The sequence below is a fragment of the Siphateles boraxobius genome, unplaced genomic scaffold, assembly GCF_051911475.1.
Source record: "Siphateles boraxobius isolate OS27281-9 unplaced genomic scaffold, OSU_SipBor_1 68, whole genome shotgun sequence".
Classification (NCBI taxonomy): Eukaryota; Metazoa; Chordata; class Actinopteri; order Cypriniformes; family Leuciscidae; genus Siphateles; species Siphateles boraxobius.
Genome location: NW_027509195.1, coordinates 11,377,334 through 11,398,572, shown reverse-complemented (window position 1 = coordinate 11,398,572; position 21,239 = coordinate 11,377,334). Strand labels below are relative to the sequence as shown.

General features: G+C 37.5%; 1 protein-coding gene across 26 annotated transcripts in view; it reads right to left on the bottom strand.

Annotated features, from left to right (window-relative positions):
* The window catches only part of rims2a (regulating synaptic membrane exocytosis 2a), a 217,818-nt gene that overhangs the window by 125,845 nt on the left and 70,734 nt on the right, over nucleotides 1–21,239 (bottom strand). For all 26 annotated transcript variants that reach the window (XM_077214769.1, XM_077214756.1, XM_077214753.1 and 23 more), the window contains one exon: nucleotides 6,191–7,011. In XM_077214769.1, the coding sequence (XP_077070884.1) occupies nucleotides 6,191–7,011 (821 nt within the window). The remainder of the gene's footprint in view (nucleotides 1–6,190; nucleotides 7,012–21,239) is intronic.

Sequence of the window (21,239 nt, the reverse complement as noted above, 5' to 3'; positions counted from 1 at the left end):
CTGTTAGATTCTGATGTTTTAGTTCTGAGATTAATAAAATTGTATGTTTTAACAATGTTATAGCTAAGCATTTTTTTTGTTTAAGAGAACATTCTGGGAACAAAAAGAAAACTACCCTGCTGAAAATGTTATAAGAACATTAGCGAATAATGTTCTAGCAATGTTAGCATTAAACATATTTAGAGTGTTTTTAGAGAATGTTATCCTAGCTTTTAGGAGAACATTCTGGGAACCAAAATAAAACTACCCGCTGAAAACATTATTAGAACACTGCATGGTAATGTTCTCAGAACATTTTTAGAACAAAAAAATTCTAACTGGGATATTGCTATGTTTAGACACTCACATCACTCTATAATTACCACTTAGGCCTACTAAGTGTCTTCTAAGAACACATACAGTACTGAAACATGAATATAACCCTGTGGACACGAGAGAGTTTCAAACCTTTTCTCCTGTTCTGTCTGCACATCTGCTGATCGATAAAGAGGAGAACAAAAAAAGAGACCACTACACTAAATCACATGAGGGTCTCCCGCTGCACGTCAATGTTTTTACAAAGCTTTAGCACATACCCATAACATTTCTACAGAGATACAGGGTACAGACCGTTTGAATAGCAGAAGAAATGAGTAATATGCTTATAGCTGAATGTAATTATATCTGGAATGGGTCATTTTAGAGCTGCACGATTAATCTTTAAAAGATCGCAATATCCATACAAATTCCCACACGACCTTATTCCTAACTGACAATGATTTGGCAGTCTATTAAACCTTTGACAAGTACGATCACACGAAACATAAATCTGCTTTGGTGCTACCGCTGAGCCAGAGAGAGCAGTTGTCACGTTTAGGTATGAAACAGCTTCATAAACAGTCTTTTCCATGACACCGTATTCATATTTATGTGATACAATAGTTCAAATGATCACAGAAGTACAGGAGTAAAAGTTTATAGTTGACAATTCCAAAAAAAAAATCAATCTTTCGTCATTGAATCATTCACTCAAAGAGATTTGTCCAAAAACGTTGATTCATCCAACAAGTGAACATGTCAAGTCTTTTAGTGAGCCATTGAATCATTCATTTAAATTGATGTTAATATAATTAATTCAAATAAATTAAATATTTTAAAAAGCCTGCAGCAATTAACATTTTGTCCGAGCCCGTAGTAAATTACATGTTATTTTGTTTAGTTGTCTATTCCGGGTTGTGGGGAATCGGATCTTAATATTAAACAAACAAAAAAATCTCGGTTCTAAATTTATCCAGAATCGTACAGCTCTATGTCATCTGGATAAGCTCCGCCTCAAACGTTTTCTGATCACTGTAGGTTTTTTTTGTTCATTACATAATTTTCCCGGAATCGTACGTAGTCTTCTTGACTGGTCTAAGAGCAGGTCTGAATGCAGAGCGAATCCAAGCAGCTTATCCAGATCCGAAAACAGGCCTGCAGCCAAGCGGATGCCATGGTAACCTGCTTTCACCTCATTACATCTGATCTTCAGACAGTCAGACGGCAAAACAAATAACGTCAAAACCTGCATTCAGAACAGGAAGCCTGAAATAAACAAAATGTCTGCTGCTCAAACAAAAATGACAACCAGTTCATGGCTAGTTTTGGATATTGTGTTTAATGCATTAGCTTTGTGTAATGTTTTTCAATGTTAAAATACTTTCCTATCCAGTTTAATATGCTTTGTGTTAGCTATTATTAGGTTGTGACAGTGACACTTTCCAATCCCTGCTCTCCCTGTGTCTTAATATGACTACGTCCCTATTATATAGTATGAAAATGCAGTACGTCCCTATTATATAGTATGCAAAATGCAGTACATCAACTGAGTGGTGTGTCTGAATATGTATTAGTCATTTAAAGGGGTGGTTGATTATGATTTAATTTTAATAACTTTAGTTAGTATGTAATGTTGCTGTGTGAGCATACACATCATCTGCAAAGTTACAACGCTCAAATTTCAAAGCAAAGGAAGATATTTGCTTTTAAAGAAATTTAAAAAGACATTTTTGCGTTTTTTAGGGACTACAACAAACGGCTGGTAGGGACTACATGACATTCCTCCCGGGTAAGTCACTAACAAACATCACTAACCACTATTAGGCCTATTTCACAAAAATGGCTGCCGAGACCGGACGTCGGGTAAACTCTTTTCCGGTGAAAGTGCTAGCAGTAGCATTCGGAGAACAAATGCAGGGACTAAAAGCGGTCAGTCTTGTTGCGCACCTTTTTTATGTTTCAACTCAAAAAAGAAACAACCCTTTTTATCATTTCACAGCTTTCCTTGCGACGAAATGTTGAAAAAAGAGTTGGATTTGGGCTATACGAAGAGAAGAGGGGCACTTTTTTGTGCGCTAAGCACTTCACGGAGGACAACGTCCGTGTATGAGAGTCCGGTTGTAGATATCTTACCCTACTAACCCGAAATTGTTCATAAGCCCCGCCCCCTGGGAACACGCAGTCACGAAGAGGAAGATTTGTTGTAGTAGAACACATTTGGGAGTTTGCTTAAGCTGTCGCATCCGTCTTTTCACATGCAATACAGTACATAACCCAAATGCAATAGCATGTCACTCGGTAGGCAGCGATTTTATAGATTATCATGACAGAACATGCTAATCAAAGACTTGAAGATAGTTAACTCCACATCAGTAACATAAATTCATCAACTAACCATTCAGAAACGTCATGTTGCATTCTACATGTTGTCACTTCTTCTTGAGTCTCTCAAACATTGTATTTTTGTGTAACAGATGCTACTAGTGGTTAAATATATACATTTTATTATATTTATTATTAAATTAAAAAAAAGATGTTGTGGATGTCAATGGAGAGGCTTCACTACGATGAAAAAACTGCTTTTGTGGGAAAACAGCTTATTTAATGAATTGCCAGCCTATCGGCTTATCTTCAACATTTTTGCCCTTAGACATTCATTTGGATTGATCTATTTTTGAGTTTACACCCCAAAAAAATGGTGTTTTATAAGAGAAGTCACTGACAATTGCGCGACAGGTAGGATTCAGTTTACAACACTTCTCATTCATTTCTATAGTATCCGCAAACAGTGATTGACTGTCGCACAACTTTGAAAGAAACTCAATGTCGTCAAGGCTGTAATCTGACTGGTTTTCAAGGCACACGTGATCCAAATTAGCGGTTATGCTTTCTCCAATGGTAGAGACACGGACCCTCATATCTCCCAATAATAAGAGTGACCATCTCTGATTTTGTTTCATACCAATTTCTGCTCCACTAGCATCACATAACAAAATAGCAAATTACATTCAGCCTATCTGCTATTGGTCAAACAAACAGGTAGCCATGCCCTTAACTCACACCATTGGCTGAGCCACTGTTTCTATGCCGGGCTGATCAAACAAAAGAGAACAATGTTTTGAAAGCACCAGTGTTTACACTTTTCTGGAAAATATATCTAATTATATCTAAGTCTATATTAAATATATCTAAGTCTGAACTAGCACATTTTAACTGGGATAGAAATTTTTTTTTTAAGATTTTTTAAAAATGCACACACCTTAAAGGGATAGTTCACCCAAAAATGAAAATTCTGGCATCATTTACCCACCCTCAAGTTGTTCCAAACCTGTATGAGTTTCATTCTTCTACTGAACACAAAAGAACATATTTAAAAGAAGATACTCCATAGTATACTATGGAAGTCAATGAGTTCCGTCAACTGTCTGGTTACCAAATTTCTTCAAAATATCTTGTTCTGTGTTAAGCAGAAGAAAGAAATTCATACAGGTTTGGAACATCTTGAGAGTGATGACTTAAATGAAGAATTTTCATCTTTGGGTAAATTTCCCTTTATAGTGAAGAAAATGTTTGTATATAAACCAGCTGAACCAATAACACAATGATGAAATCAGGTAGAATTGCCGATTGTCGATTTGTAATCATGCAGAAACGCTACTATCCATGTGGAGTATCTCCACTGAGCTCGGCTCTCATGTGCGATAAAGCTGACGGGAAAGGCAGTCTTATCTGGCCTGATGTGCTCTCCCCTCCTCCCTAAAACCCACCTGACCTTCAGAGAGAACGTTACTCCACTCCTCTGGTTAGAAGTGTGGCTGTGAAACCTGGAAGAGCGGAACATCAATAATGTACAACTGTACGCTGGGTTTTGTCCCAAGGATGCTTATATAAGTGGCTCGGAATGAGTTGTTCTTACTGCAATTCTCCGTCCTGCCACATAACTCAAAAACCTTCCTGTTTGTTGTCTACGCAGTAAATAAAGTGCATGAGAGTAATTAATGGGAATAATTAATTATAATAAATTAGCAGGACATGTTGCTAAGCTAATAACTTAATACTTTAATATGCATAATAATACAAAACTGAGAATAATAATTTACATTTCAGTACTAAAATACATTTGTAATCAACATTTCTCTCAACTCGTCCACCTTTTCGGGTAAATTTTTTGACACCAATCTTGTCACAATGTATTCTCGCCCACAACTAACCCAAAATCGTAACCCAGAACAAAGTTGCACTTGATTTGTTTACTTTACTGTTGGAAAAAGGAGTGTGTGCATTTGACATTCTTTTTTGGACACCTAAGCACATTTTCTCATTATCACAATGCATTCATTCATTTAAATCAGCATACATTAAGTGCAGTACAACATACTGTTGGAATGTATAAATACTTCACAATTCAACTGAAATAATATACCCTTGTTTTGCATTATAGTATTTTTTTGGCTTAATTTCTCAAGCATACTAATTTCTTTAGGCGTAAAACTTCTAAAGTGGATAAATAAGTGCACTTCTAATATTAATATTTATGAAACTACACAATAATCTCTTCTCTTTTTCTCATTTGCTCTTATTTTCTTTCTTTCCTTATCTCTGACTCTTTCTTTTCCACTCTATTCCTCTGTTATGTAACATAATCCATTACACCTGATCTGAAGGAACCAAGACACAGCAATATCTGTAACTAGAGGACAGCAGAGAGAAAACAATACACACTTACAAATACACAGAGATAGAAAGCAATACACATAAGTCATACAAACTGTAAATGGACATCAGTGTTGGAGACTAACTAACTAACGATTATTTAAGGAAATAATCAAAAACTTTTTCCTGAATTGTGTGGGTATCCAATTTAGCTATCCCAGTAAATTGGTTCCTGTGGACAGTTCATGTAAATGAGCCAGTTCAAAATGAAGTTCACTGATTCATGTCCTTTTTATGTATTTTTTATAGCTAAATATTTAGATAAGCACTGCTTTTCAGCATTATGTTTTTGACTTCATTGCAGTGAACTACTTTTTTTATCGTAGCTTCTGTTGTAGCTAACTATTTTTTAGTAATTTGACTGTAGTTTGACTGAAGCTTCTCCAACACTGACGGACACAATGACTCCTCTTGAAAGAAATACACACATCTCTCCTCATACTCCCTGACCACACACACAAACACACACACTGGCCATTTACATACACACACTGTGAAACATCAGCATCAATCAAAGGTTATCAGCATATTAAATATCATTCTAAAAGTATTCTTAATTTAATTATTTTCATGTAAATAAAACTCTAATGTTAGCAACAGCTTTAATCAATTGGCATTATATCGTCATTGCATAAACATTCACTAGTTCAAAAGTTTGTGGTAAGATTTTTTTTAATGAATAATTGTATTCAGAAAGGATGCATTAAAGACAGTAAAGACATTTAAAATGTTACAAAATATTTAAATTTTAAAATAATGCTTTATTTTGAACTTTCTATTAATCAAAGTATCCTGAAAAAAAAATTATCACAGTTTCCACAAAAATATGACAATATGAAAATAATAAAAAATGTTTCTTGAGTAGCAAATCAGCATATCAGAATGATTTCCTAAGGATCATGTGACACTGAAGACTGGAGTAATTATGCTGAAAATTTAGATTTGTCACTACATAAATAAATTAAATTAAATTTCAAAATATATTAAAATATAAAACAGCTATTTTAAATTGTATATTTTAAAATATTACTGCTTTTACTGTATTTTTAATCAAATAAATTGAGCCTTGGTAAGCATAAGAGACTTATTTTAAAAACCTTAAAAAAATCTTACGAACCCCAAACTTTTGAATGGTAGTTAATATTTATAAATATATAAAATTTATAAACAGCGGCATTACCTTTCTCGCTCACAGACTCACTCTCGATCTCCACGTCCTCACAGCTGGTGTACTCGGGTGTTGTGGCCAATTCCTCCTCGGAGCTGCTCAGCGACACCTGCCTCATTTTTCCGCCCCTCTTGGTCTTGTGAGGTTTGGGCGGCGGTGGCCTGACGGACTCTGATTGGTCGGAACTGAGTGAGTCATTCCGCAGCATGCTGTCCATCTTCTCTCGTTTACTCTTCCGCACGGCCGAGGCGGGATCCAGCAGCTGCTGCCTGTGAAGGGAGTCCACATTGGGGGGACTGTGGTTGGACCTCCAGTGGGTTTGTCCGGGACCCGGTGAGTAGTGGGGACCTCGCAGGGGCCCAAGGGGCTCCTCCATCTCAGTGTACGCCAGGGAGACATCGCTGTGGCGGCGTTCGTGTCTGAAACGTGAGACCTCGGCATGCATGCGCATCTGCTCCTCGTAAGGTTGTGGTTTGACTGGGTATCGGGCCAGATTGGGGTCGCTGCGGTAGCGGTTCTGGTACTCCTCCTGCCGCTGGCGCTGTAGCTCGTGTTCGCTGAGGGGCGGGCCATCAGGCAGGAAGCCGGGTTCGGGAGGGTACTCTTCCTGAGAGTGCCAGCCGCCCCGTCGAGCACGGTAAGCCCCTCGCGCTACCTCTGCGTCCTCGTAGGAGTGACCGTAGCCTCCCCGCCACTGGCGGTCTCCGGCCCCGTAGTCAGACGGTGATCGTGGCATGCCGCCCTCCCCTGGGGCATACTGCGAACGCTCCGCCTTTTCCTCCCTTTGGTCGTATTTTTGGTTTGGATCCCTGGTTGCTGATGGGCTTCTTTTCCTGTTGGTCACAAAAAAGTGAAGTTATTAATAAAATGTCAAAGGTCAACGTAAAGACCAATTACTAACTTGAAACACCTCCATTATGCCCTTTGTAATGCTGAGAATGAAACGTGTACTATCATAACTTTCTATTCATCAAAGAGTATCACAGTTTCCACAAAAACACTAAGCAGCACAACTTCATTTAGCATCTGCTTGCGATATCTCAACTGCTTGATTTCTTGTATTGTCTCAAAATGTAAACTATATCACTGACAGCTCTAATCTTTTAAATGCGTCAATAAGGCATGGAGATATTACGATATTATAAGCATTAACATCATGATTTTCTGTAAAGCTGCTTTGAAACAATGTGTATTGAAAGAAGCACTATACATTTGACTTGACACATTTTACAAAATAACAACACAAAATCAACCTTATGTTTAGATTCACATGGTTCACATTATGGTTCAAAAGGCTGTTATAAGTAAAACCAGCTTTCACAATGATGTTAAAATCATTACATAGACTTCCAACTATAAGAAGCAATATGCAAACTTGCAAAGTCAGCATTAAAATCCTGTTACAAATGTTAATGCATGTCACCGGATGCTGAAATCACTTATGAATCCAGACAAAGCAGCAGCACCATCTAAACTCTCACTGTAATTTTATTTTTTTAAAGCAACATCACGTTTTAAAATGCATACTGTTTACACAAATAACATGCCGCTAATGTGGTTACAGCAGTGCTGGCTGTATGTGTCGGAAAATACAAATGACACCAGTGTCCCTGGCATATAAGTTTCATTTTCAGAGGGAATTAGAGTCTTTGGCTCACACAGGAATACCAGAGAGATGATGGAGAGAGAAAAAATTTAGAGTCTTGAAAAGCCACAATGCATCCGCTCTTCCCTTACTGCATGTTGGTGAGACTTCACAGAGTTTAGCAGGTTTTGTGGTTGTATTTCATTAATAATCACAAGGAAGCAGCTGTAATATACACTAAAAGGGAAATATCTGTGATCTAACAATTAATCATCTAACCCACAAACAAATATTACACCTCTTCTGCCACAACAAGCTTCAATTCTCACTTAAAACATCATAAATTTGATCTCTGAATATGACAAAATTGCAAATTTTGTGAATCCTAAAAGAATCCTTTGATCAGGCCAAAATCTGAAGTATTTGATCGTCATTTTGACATTTTCACAGACAGCCGATTAATGACTACAGCGATAAAATTTGAACTCAGATGAAAATCTGGCAGTGTCAGTAGATTTGGCGCACAGTCCTGTAGTGTGGCTTCTCCAACGACAACAGTCATATCAAAAACTAATAGGAGTGCAGAACAACAAACCCACATTTGCTCCGCACACATAGTCTTTCTATTTTTTTTTTTTTTTTTCAAGAGAAGCCATGATGAAAATCAAGGCTAGAGATTGTTTTTGTTTGCTAGCCACCATTTCTATCCCACATGCAAATGCAGCTCACAGTCACAGAATGTGTCACGGATTGATGATGTAAAACTCGTGACGAGTTCTCTTATGCAGATCATTCTTATGCATGCATATGAATCTGAGCAGTCTCGATATGAACAAACAATTGTCATAAAATTCTTTTGAAAACAAATAATCTCAACATGAACAAACATTCATCATCAAATTCTTCTCAAATCACATAACCTGAGCTATACTATCCACAATAATTTTACATTGTAAGTCAATAGTTATCTCAATCCATTTTGGGTTTTTTTTCAGGATAAACATCTAAGACAATAGCTATGTTTCCATCCACCTATTTTTAAGAGCATTTTGGGATATTGCATAAAAAACCATGGATGGAAATGCCAAAATGCACTTAAATTCTAAAAATGCACATAAAAAAAATGTACGCACTCACTAAACTACGATGGAAACACATTTACCGAATAAATTCCTCGGTGCGCATCAAAAAAGACATGTGACATTGCGATGGGATGGCATAACTAGACCAACCAGAAGACTGAACTAGTTGCACAGCATCTGAAATGCTGATTTGGTCATTCTGAAATGCCTAAGAAAAGTGGTTCGGTATAGGGCTGGGGCGGTATGGATTTTTTCTAACCGTGGTTGAAAAGCAAGAAATTCCCACGGTATAGCGGTAAACCGCTTTAAATAACCCCCGCCTTAATATGGGCTACTTGCATGACAGACATTAAAAACAAATAGAAAGCTTGAAGTGTCTACTTTTAAACTAAATTCAAAACGAAATGATAAAATTTGAGGCTACAGTCAGGTAAGGTCAGGTTTGCCGATGTGTGTTTTATTTAGGCTATTTATTTATTTATTTTTGTGCCTGTGCGCCGATCGGAATTCTAGGGATACAACATAGGCTACTAGGGACTTTAGCATCTTTGCTGCATTAGATCAGTCTCCATTCTAGAATAGCGAAGATCTTTCTAGCCTCGCGGCGCCCATAGACCTTAAAATAATCAGCGGATGGTGGGCGGGTGCGGTTTTGAAAATTGGTCATAAACGTTGGTGTGGATGATGGTGGATGGATGATGAGTTTTGTGATGCGATTGCGGATGAAATAATAGATCATTCGCGCATCTCTAATACGAATGGAATGTTATTATGTGTCAGGAACATTGAGCTCCCCAACTTGTGAAAGATCGGATTTGCTCCATCTATTGATAATAAGTTTAGTTTAGAAAACCTTGAATCCATGTAAGACACAATGCCATTATACATAATCCATGTCATTAGAATCTATGAATCCATATAATTAGACACAACATGCACAAATGTGCAGGCCAATGGGGTTTTTTTTTTGCGGTGATGACGGTAACGAGCTCAGACACGCGGTTAGAGTCACGTGACCGCGGTATTGCGGTAATGCGGTAACAGTCCCAGCCCTAGTTCAGTTTAATAACCTCCCAAAACTGTCTTACACGACTGAGTTCCCAAACAGAAGGTATACACCTCAGAAAGCAAGATAACGTGTTCATTGCGTTTTATCAAAATACACATAATTATTACAGTGGTTTTTGCCTGCAGCAACTTCCAATTTTTTAAGTGATATTTAGCGGCAGTTTATCAGGAAGTGACGGTTTTATTCTCTTTGATGGAAACGGTACTTTATTCGCAAATGTTTTATGCGATATTCCAATTCTGCGCATAAGTTAAATTCGCAACTTTGGATGGAAACATAGCTAATGTTGATTGATACTTGAATGAAACAATGAGAAATTCATTAAGACTCCTGAGGTATGAAAGCACAACACCTGAGCAATCAATTTAACAAACTTCTTATTTGTACTGCAAATATCACAGCAAAACTGATTCTGATCTGCATTTGAATCTAGCGCACTAGCTAGCAACGAGGAAACCAGTTCAATAATAGCTCTCTATTTTTCTGCAGGGTGCTGTGATCTTCAGTGTCTGGAGAGATCTGTGAGCTGTTTCTGAGCATGTACATGTACTGACTGATTAATGATCGTATCTCCCGCGTCCCCTGGGCTCCGCTCTGGGGTTTTACTATGGCCGCCGTGTCCTGTTGCATTATTCAACAGCAGCCTGACAGTCGTGCACCATTCACAAATCCAGAGCACTGCAGACATCTGTTTGTTTTTGGGATCGTGTGTGTGTGTGTTTCTTGAAAAAAACTGCATTTTTTTTTTTACCTAATATACATGATATAATATACAGCCAGTTCACCTTAAGGTGAACACAAGAGACATTATTCCCAATTGATAGTCTTCAAAACGGGCCAGACGTTATCCGACTTGAAGCAGGTGTCGACTAGTAGAGTATAAATTTGTAGTTGTCGAAGGAGAAATCTACCACACCACATAAAATGCTAGCATCTCCCCCCTAAAAAAAGTACTAGATAGCATACTATGGTGATACCATAGTAAACACAAAAAAAATTCCCTAAGGATTCATATGAATGATTAGGCTATATTAATGCTAGAAGGCTAGAATTAGAGTTGGTCATTTCAATACATTTCTTTGAATCATTTCAAACTGCACACTTCAGTTAATAATTTCAAATCTCTGATTGAATGATTCGTTTGAGTCACTGCACACAACTGTTCACAGAACTTCCTAGTTTTAAAATGCAAAATAGTAAAAAAAAAAAATAATAATTTAAAAAAAGTATATATATATATATATTTTTTTTATAATAATAATACTATATATATAGAATGTATAATTCTGCAGAATTGAGAATTGTGATTAATTATTGTTCTTTTTTTTCTCCAAAAAACAAATCCTTTGGATCCCAAACTTGAACGGAAGTGCATCTGAGTAGACAAAATTATCAAAATCCCCATCCCAAAATGATCAAAAACCTAAAAAAAATTATTGATATATATATATATATATATATTTTTTTTTTAGGTATTTTAATAATTTTTTGCCAACATTATATATATATATATATATATATATATATATATAAAATGTTGGCTAAAAATAACATCTAGCCCTTCATGTGAAGTGAGAGCAAAATACCATAATGAGCATGAGTGTGAGAGTACAATGCAATGCAGTCAACTGAAATTGGGGCCCTTGGGGGGCCCAGCTACATCTAAATGGAAGAAAACAGAGAATTGTTATACGCACCTTTACGCTTTAGCCACAACCTTACTGAAATGAGGCCACAAAAAAACTGATACTGCAAACGGTAACCGTCAAATGAAGAAAAGCAGGTGTAGGAAACAATACAGCTCACTAACAGTCTTCAGTCCTTTCAGCAGCATTAGAATCCTCAGTTCTGATGTCAGGATGACATTTTCACAGAAATCAAGTCTTCCCTCACTGGCCGTCGAGTAAATCCCACATAACGTTGACTAAAATGTGCTGAAGAATTTCATGAATGCCCTTCTCTCTAATCATTCTCCCTGATGTCAGTGACATCATAGCGCCCACAGACCTATAAGCAGCCGCAAGGCATGCTGGGGGACCCAGAGCGAGTCTGAAACAGGTTGTAATGGATGACTTATGAGCAGAGATGGAGATGTTTCTCTGGGACAGGGGCAGCATCACATGCTTCAGCCCGTCGCTGATTGGTGGAGATTCTGGCCGTGGCCTGCTAGAGGATTTTATTTAATCTAGTGTAACCGTGTGCCAGAACAAAACAGCACTCTCAAACCACACAAATCATAAATTTGTGCTTTTTTTCCCCTCTCGTCCTGATTTTTTTTTTAAAGACAAGGGCGATTATCTTTGTAAATCTAATTCTGTCTGCTTTGCACAATAATAAATTGAAACATGCAATAGCTTTAAACATACAGCACACAAACATGTTCTAAAAATGTCAACATCTGAATAGAAACTAATTCTGTTTATGGTTTATTTTCTCAGCACATACTAAACAATATCAAAAACAGAGACGCTCTACTACAAGCAAACTTACTGTGGATACTATGATACAGTGATGGTGTTCGACAGTAGTACCATGGGATTTTGATATATACTGTATTATTGTACTAAATGATTATAATATTAACATACCGTAGTAATTGTAAAAATGGTACCAAAAACAATGGTATTATCATGGTATGAGAAAGAAAGAAAGAACAAAAGAAAGAAAGAAAGAAAGAAAGAAAGAAAGAAAGAAAGAAAGAAAGAAAGAAAGAACATGGTATTGTCACAGTAAAAACAACAAAAACCACTGCAATAAAAAGATGATGACGATATACAATGTAAAAAAATGAAATAATAATCAAATAAAATTAGTATCACCATAATGTAAATGTTAGATTCTGTTGTCTCTTTTTATGTTCCGTTATGGCCTTGCTTGTTTCTCTGATTACTAAAGATTATTATATTATGTTTGCCATGTATATACTACGGAGCCCCTAAAGGGACGTGGTGGTGGAAAAAAATGTAGGATGGGAGAAATTTTTTTTTTAAATCTTTTGCGTTCCCTCGCATAACTTTTGCGTTCCCCCGAGAAACTTTGCGTTCCCTCGCAAAACTTTTGGGTTCCCTTGCAAAGTTATTTGCGTTCCCACGCAAAAGTTTTGCGTTCCCTCGCAAAGATATTTGCGTTCCCACGCAAACCGTGTTGTGAGCTCGGACAGACACTTCCTGTTTAATGTTCCGCTGGCAGTGCTTCAGAGCTCCGTACGTTAATGGAGCGTTTCATAGTGTTTGAACTTGGACTCAAATATAAAGAAATGCTGGCAATATTCAAATAGGCTATTCGAACTTCCCGGATCAATATTCTTGAGCTAAACTTTGTTAAAACACAAACGACACCTATTTACAATCACATTAACCTAGACAACGAGCTAATTCTCCTCATAATATAAATTTATCTCTAAACAGCCGATTGAGAGACATGTCCAAATAAGGGGCCGTCTGCAAAGTTCAAATCCCAAACCCATCTGCACATTTTATATTATTAAACATATTCTATAGCTTCACTATGACATTGTGGCCAAGTTCAGTTCACACTTCACCGCTCTCCTTCCGGTTATACTACAATACTTAGTTTGATTTAAAAAAAGCATAGTTATGATTTTTTATGAAATAAAATCAATAACTTCACACTGTTATGTGTAATGCCATCGAAGTTCAGTAAGCAAATATAATGCATAAGCTATGATTTTAACTAGCTGCGCACAGTACCAATATAATTTTGTGTAAATAATAGGCCTACTTATTTTTTATGTGCAATTACTTCCCGTGCTAGCTTTCCTGTAGCTCAAACAGTAGAGCGTTGGTGCATGCAATACCAAGGTCATAGGTTCGATTCCCAGGGAAAAGCAAGAACTCATAAGAATGTAATAGTATACCTTCGGATAAAAGAGTTACATTTACAGTTATGCATTTGGAAGACAAAGTGTTGTATAACCAATATTAGAGCAGTGATGTGTGAACTAAATTTGGTGTGTTACAGTGGAGTTATTGAATATTTTTCATAATATAAAATGTGCAAAAGCAGTGTAGTATGACCAGTGGGTCACCATTGATGTGTAAGCTGAATTGGGTGGCACTACAGTTTGTAACATTGAAGTTAATGACTATTTTTGTATTTTTGAATATGAGTTGATGCTGTAGTCGTTTGTTGGGTTATATTGCAATTTGCAGATGGTCCCTTGACTTGTCTCTCAGCCGTCTGTACATAAAGATCCATTTAGCCTATATTATAAAGCTCGTTTTGAGGAAAATTGGCTTGTAGCTCGTTGTCTAGGTTACTGTAAATAGGTGTCGTTTGTGTTTTAACAACGTTTAGCTCAAGAATATTGATCCGGGAAGTTCCTTGAGTTAAGCACTGACCACATTTCTTTATATTTGAGTCCAAGTTCAAACACTAAGAAACGCTCCGTTAACGTACGGAGCTCTGAAGCACTGCCAGCGGGACATTAAACAGGAAGTGTCTGTCCGAGCTCACAACAGGTTTTGTGTGGGAAGGAACGCAAAACTTTTGCGTGGGAACGCAGATATCATTGCGAGGGAACGCAAAGTTTCTCGGGGGAACGCAAAAGTTTTGCGAGGGAACGCAAAAGATTAAAAAAAAAAATAATTCTCCCATCCAAATTTTTTTTTCACCACCACATCCCTTTAGGGGCTCCGTAATATACTGCCTGTTTAGTTCAATGCTTTATCTATGATTATTATGACACATAATGATGTACTATACATATATATATATATATATATATATATATATATAGTATAACTACTGTACATATCTAATATAATAATATTAATAATTATCATCATCATCATTATTATTATTAATCACCCAGTAGAACAGTTGGTAGCACACTGTGAAACGTCTCAGAGCAGGCAGACACAGGAAGTATCACAGCACAGTGTTCAGCCTGTGCACCGCAGTGATACGAACGTCATTAACGCCCCACCTCCCCCTCATCCCTCGCTCCCACTAAACATGATGCAGACCAGCCATGTGCTCCTGCCACATTTACCCTTTATACTTCCATACAGCAGCATCCAGGCCAACCAGGCCTTCTCTCGTGAAGCTCTAGCAGAGTGTAAAATAGGCCAAACCCCTGAAGAATAAAGCTGGAGAATCAGTGCAAACTGGGGAACGGCTCTATCCTTCCACAGCTCACCAAGAAGATACTTCCACTCTCACAAACACACAGCGAGAAACATGCTAGCTCAGGACGGACAAAAACATGCTTAATAGTTCTAAGTTGTTTAAAGACTTCGATGACAATTAATGGATGGAGAAGTAAAGTAACTGGATTTTCAAGTCAACATGAAACATCATCAACTCATTTTACCTCAGACATTTCTAAGGGAAACAGGATATTCAACAGGAAGAAAAAATGTAGGGCAGGACTTGATTTTATTGATTGACAATTTAACGGATCAGAGTGGAGTTATGTGAGATTCATGATGTCAATCAAAAAGGATAGTCGTTTTAAAGGAGAAAAAAGTCACTACATTTTGGTAAAAGATTATGAAGACAAATATTTGCGCAAATATTAAAGCGTAAACACACGGCACTCCACAACAAACACCCTAAAGCAAGGTAATTCTTCAGACAAGCAGTGTGTAATTATGCTTATTGGCGTCAGCTGGAGCGCCCCAGACAGATCAGCCCCATTTTACAGGAAACTGCAGACGACAGGCTAAGCAATCAACACCAGAGTCCTGCAATTAACATCCTGCACTGCTCGTTGGGCCCAGGAGGGGGAAAAACAGGTTTGGAAGTGAAGTGTGACCAACTCGAGCCACATCAGAGCACTTCTTTCCCATAAAGATCCATCAAAGAGCTCAGATCTGCATCACACACACAGAGAGGCAAGTTTATTTTAATAAAGACCAAACAATGTGCGTTAGATTTCAAATTCATGCTTTATGTATATATTTTCATCATTCTCATTATCATCTAGCACATAAATTACTGTATATTGCCTCATAAACTAGGCAAATAAGTGGAATGTTTTGGCAAACTTAATCGCTATTCTTTACAAATCAAAATAAATTGTTTGGCCAATATTTATGAATATTGACCTGCCTGGTGTCACCGTTGCAGAAGTTCAGAATGTACGGAGCCCCTAAAGGGACCAGGTGGGGGAAAAAAGGTATGAGATGGGAAGAAAAATAATACGGCAATGCTTTTGCGTTCTCTCGCAAACGTTTTGCGTTCCCCAAGAAACTTTGCATTCCCTTGCTAAACATTTTACGTTTCCCCAAGAAACTTTGTGTTCGCTCGCAAAGCGTTTTGCATTCGCCCGAGAATGTTCCCCCGCGAAACTTTGCGTTTCTTGGCAGAACGGCACAGTTTTTGCAAGGGAACAAAGTTTCTCGGGAACGCAAAACCATTGACTTATTATTTTTCATCTCATCTCATTTTATACCTTTATCATGTCCCATTAGGCTTAGCCTTACTTAGTTTTAACAAAACCTGTTTTTAGACTTTTGAGGAAGTTTTTAAGCTCTTAGGAGCTGTTTTCACGACACTGTTTTCAGCTAAAAACGTAAAACTTTTTATGCGTTTTGGCCGTTCGTTTTACACATTTTGGGTGCCTGAAAACACAAACTTTTGAAAACGGATTTCAAAGTGCAAGTTTTTGAAAACGGTCTCCAGGTAAACAACAAAAACGCAAATCTCTAAAGACAATGACGTCATGCACATACGCATTATGTGTTCAGTCTATAGTGTTTCAAAGCCATCTAATGGTCTGGCAGCAGAATACAGGGGGGGGGGGGGGGGGGGGGGGGGGGGGTTTGTGTGATTTTCGCGATCTGTGTGAATTGGGATCATTTTAACAATGGTGTCGTCTCTATGCGGAAAACTCAAAGGAAAAACTTCTCCGTTTTAAGCATATCGTTGTTGTGTAAACGTACCCTCAGAGTTACACCGTGTCCTAACCAGATGCGATGCAATAGATTCCTGCAACAACCAATTTGTCTGTCCACAGAGGCAGCACGACTATGAGACGTGACAAAATCTAGCAAAAATCACAGCCAATCAGAAGAGTGTGTGGGCATCTCTCTGTAAGCGCAGAGCAACAAAATGGATAAGTACTTAATGAAATTCATAAATATTTCATCCTTTTAACTATTAAATACATATTGAGTGACTGAAACTATCTTTGTTCACATTCAGGTGACAATTTGAATGTTCTTGTTTCCTTTAATCTATTTTCAAGATCTGAGGTGAATTATTCATTTTTGCCTTCAGTATGGTTATAAAGGTCAGGCCAAATGATATTCAAACTCACATTAGATGCTTTTAACATTAAATAAAGCATATAAACAACAGTACCAACCATTATCATTGCGATACTTTGAATGTTGTTGTTGTTCCATCCGCGATGTCACAGAAATAGAAAATAGAAAATAGAATTGTTGCGTATCGATGTTGTAGCTGGTTAGAAAACTCTAAAAAACTCTGATTAACATGAAAAAGTTAGCTTTTATCACTCTTCACAGCGTATCGGTTAGGACAGTGTTATGCTTTCATATTTTATGTTTGAAAAGAAAATTCTATTTTCAATATCATAAGGTTTTAAGGAAATTAAACTGTTTTAAGTTTTAAGTTAAGATCAAATTGCTAAATGTAAATCAAACCTTTAATGACTTAAATTCGGCTCTTATTTCTTGCGTGGACGGCTGAAGGACCAGTGCCTGTGCCTCTAGAATGTTCTCCTGAAAAGCTGTTTGCGTCAATCATGACATTCCATTAGAACACATTCATATCTTATTATTCGTGTTACAAAAGTGGCTGTAGAAATCTAACATTCACAACAGGCCTTGGATCTCTTTAGAAGGCATGAGCTCAGAGTGAAATGTACAGTGAAATGCTTTTGTAGAAGAGAGGATGTCAGGTGGAAGAAAAATACCCACAAAGCACGACTGTAGCTCCTTTCAACACTCCTGTTCAATTTAAAGTTGGGTCGTTTCTGCACCAGTAAGCATTCTGCCCAGGGGATAGGCCTACTGAGCAAACCAAGACGATCTATTTTTAACTGCCATCAATTATGAAAAAAAAGCTCCAACAATAATTACAGTAACATGTACCCTACGGCATGCAACACTTTCCTTTGTGCGCAGCTGCGTTATAATGCAGCACTTCACCAAGAAGAGAAAAACACATTTTGAGAAATAAAACCACGTCCATTCAGTACGTCACAGCTCGTGTCTGTAGTGCACTTGCAGTAATCATTTGGCCATGATGTATGCTGTACAATCTCATGGTATGTTGTGAATGGACATTCAGAGTGCTTAATATTGCTGTGGAAAGGAGTTAGACTCATTAGAGCTTAAAGAGAGACCATCCATCCATCTACAGCACTGCTGATCTGCCTTAAACGGCTAATTCTATATCTGCTTACAGAACAGATGCATTCTCACTTTATGCTCATATTACTGGAGCTGTGCACATCCTGACTAACAAAACACTAACGAAATGTACCAAAAACTAGTAATACATTCTTTTGGCCAAATTCTAAAGAAGTAAGCTTCGGAAACCATGACAAATGGAAAACCCTACTAGGAAGAGGGAAAAGCACTGAAATTCCAGGTGAAATTGTAATAAAATTTCCTGTTTTTTGACTGTAGGAGAAAATAGACCAAAAATGTTGTCTGAAAATTTAAACAGAAACCACAATTAGAAAACCTCAAATAACAGAAACATTGACTCTGAAATTTTCTTATTTAACATAATTTACTCAATATTTCTACGTTTTTCAATATATCTAAAACTAAAAAATTAAGACAAAATACTATAATAATATATAGTTTATAAAAACAAAAATTACAAATAAAATTGAAAATCAGAAATAAACTGAAATAAAATGTTTGATATGTATTAAAAATAAAATAAAAATAAATAATCAGAAATATTTAAATAGACTTTTTTAAACTAATAAAAATGTAAAAAGTACAAAGCAAAATTGCTAAAGCTTAAATTGAAAAGTGTAAATATAAAAATAAATAAATACTACAGTAGTATATATAAATAACACTGATCAACAATGCTTTTTAACAATACTTTTTAAACATTTTATAAATTGTTGGAACCTACATTGTAAAATAATTTTTTGCCATCTCGATTACCATCTCGTTTTACCATCTCGTTTACCATCTCGAAAACGCCACGCCAATATTGATCCTCGTTTTATTTCTCCTTTTGTCCCAAAGTCTGCTTACCATGATCCATAATGTTTTAACGAAACAACAACAGCGTGAGCCACTAGACGTAACTCAGTTGTCCACGTCTGTCGCCATGGTTACTATGGCAGTACAAGAAACAGGGACAACGTGGATATTACGTCATTGACAGGCGACAAGTTACAAGGGACGGGCACTATTTAAAATTGTGTATTTCTCTGAATTTACAAATTCTTGGAAACATTTAGGATAGTGTAAGCACACAATTGAAAGAAATATATAACACTGTGCAAGTGGTTTTTGGATATTTCGATACAAAATTCTTACATATTGTACCTTTAAAGGAAGTTTGTGTAATCTCTTTATAATATTTAAAAACATAATTTATAAAATTTATAAAATTCAAATGAACAGTTTGGTTTGACTAAGTGGCTTCAGAATTCTCGGTTTCAGCCAAAAAAATCACTAATAACGATGACACCGATAAAAATGTGTAAGGTTAAGCAAATGTCAAAAAATCTCTGGGCTCTTTGCAATAGCAGATTGACAACGGGTACCATAGACATGGCCGTCCCAGCTGGTGGTCTCATTGGGAGACGTATTTATAGAGGCTTGAGGTCCCTGCTACATCACCCCAGGCCAGGAAACCATGCGTGGCTGCGGCCTGACTTTTCCCATCTGCTCCATCAACACACACACACACACACACACACACACACACACACACACACACACACACACGCACACACACACACACACACACACACACACTATATGAGCTTACGAGATGCTACGTCAGCTCTGCTCTCTGATTCACTCAACATCACGATTGAGTGCATGGGGCGGAAAACAAACCCATTAGATGGAGAGAGAAAGAGTTAAAGAACACCCAGGTGTCCATCACAGCTACGTGAGGGACTTTAAACACAAAATGTAGCAACACTACTAACTTAACAGCATTTTTACTAGCTCAGTTGATATTATAATAGTGTAGCTTTTCCACTAACAAGCTACGTTTTCTAACTACCCTGGAAAATCTTTGAAAAATCTATTTTAAATGTTTTGCAAGACAAAGGGCTTCGCCATCAATTGGCCCTAATGGCAATAGGATGGCAGATCGAGACCTTTTGGAAACCGAGCTCTGAGATGTTTGTGACGTACGGTTAACGCTGACTAACCTTATCTACTGATTTTAAAACGTCCTTGAGTTCCTCCATTGCCTCTGCAAACAGCCGAGTGTCTAAGCAACAACCAAGTATATCCACGGGTTACCTGAGGCATTAAATTAACGTTACGTAAAAAACCTAAGCAAAACTCTCTGGGATGATTTCTCTAAGTAAAAGACAAAAAGCTTCATGCTTTTCTGCAGCGTGGCTTCCGGCATCCCGGGAGATAAAATCTCTCCTGAAACCCAATGACATGAGTAAACACATATTACACAGGCTCTCAGTAATGGACTCTGACCACAGAGAAGAAAATGAGAAACAGAAGAGAACTTCTATCAATGCTAAACCGCGATCACCTGGCATCCAAGACCTTCCGAGGCCGATCTCATTCACCCACCGCAATCACACACTAACCCATCTGTGACGGCACGTGCCTGGCAGCCATATGGCGCACACACTCCCGTGTCTGCAAAACACTCAGATTATGAGCCTCATTCTACTGAAACATGTAGATGGGGAGTCGACATCAAACTAGCATTAGCAATCAAAACATTCTAAAACTACTTAAAATAGACTTCTTTTAGAATTATTCTTTTGTATAGACCTTATGCACCAGAGAAACGAGGGCGCCGCCATCTTTAGAATATTGTCTTTGAACTTCCGTTTTTGGGTTCGCTCTGTATATTTCTATGGCATCGCTGTCCAGGAGTAATTAGCTGTTGAAGTTGATTTACTTATTGTAGAGTTCACGAAAGTTATCATGAGGATTGTAATGTTTATCATAAGCATTGTAAAGCATATGTCTTAACAAATGGACCTTGGACATTTTTTAAACGAGCCGTTCATTCATAACTACGCAAAATCGCTGTGAAAATACAGACCGGAAGTCAAAAGACAAAGAGCTCAGCGCTGAAAAGGGGCGTGGCTACATAAGGTCTATAGAGAGCCTAAGTCCCTCCCCTCTGCTTCCGGCTCATGGGACC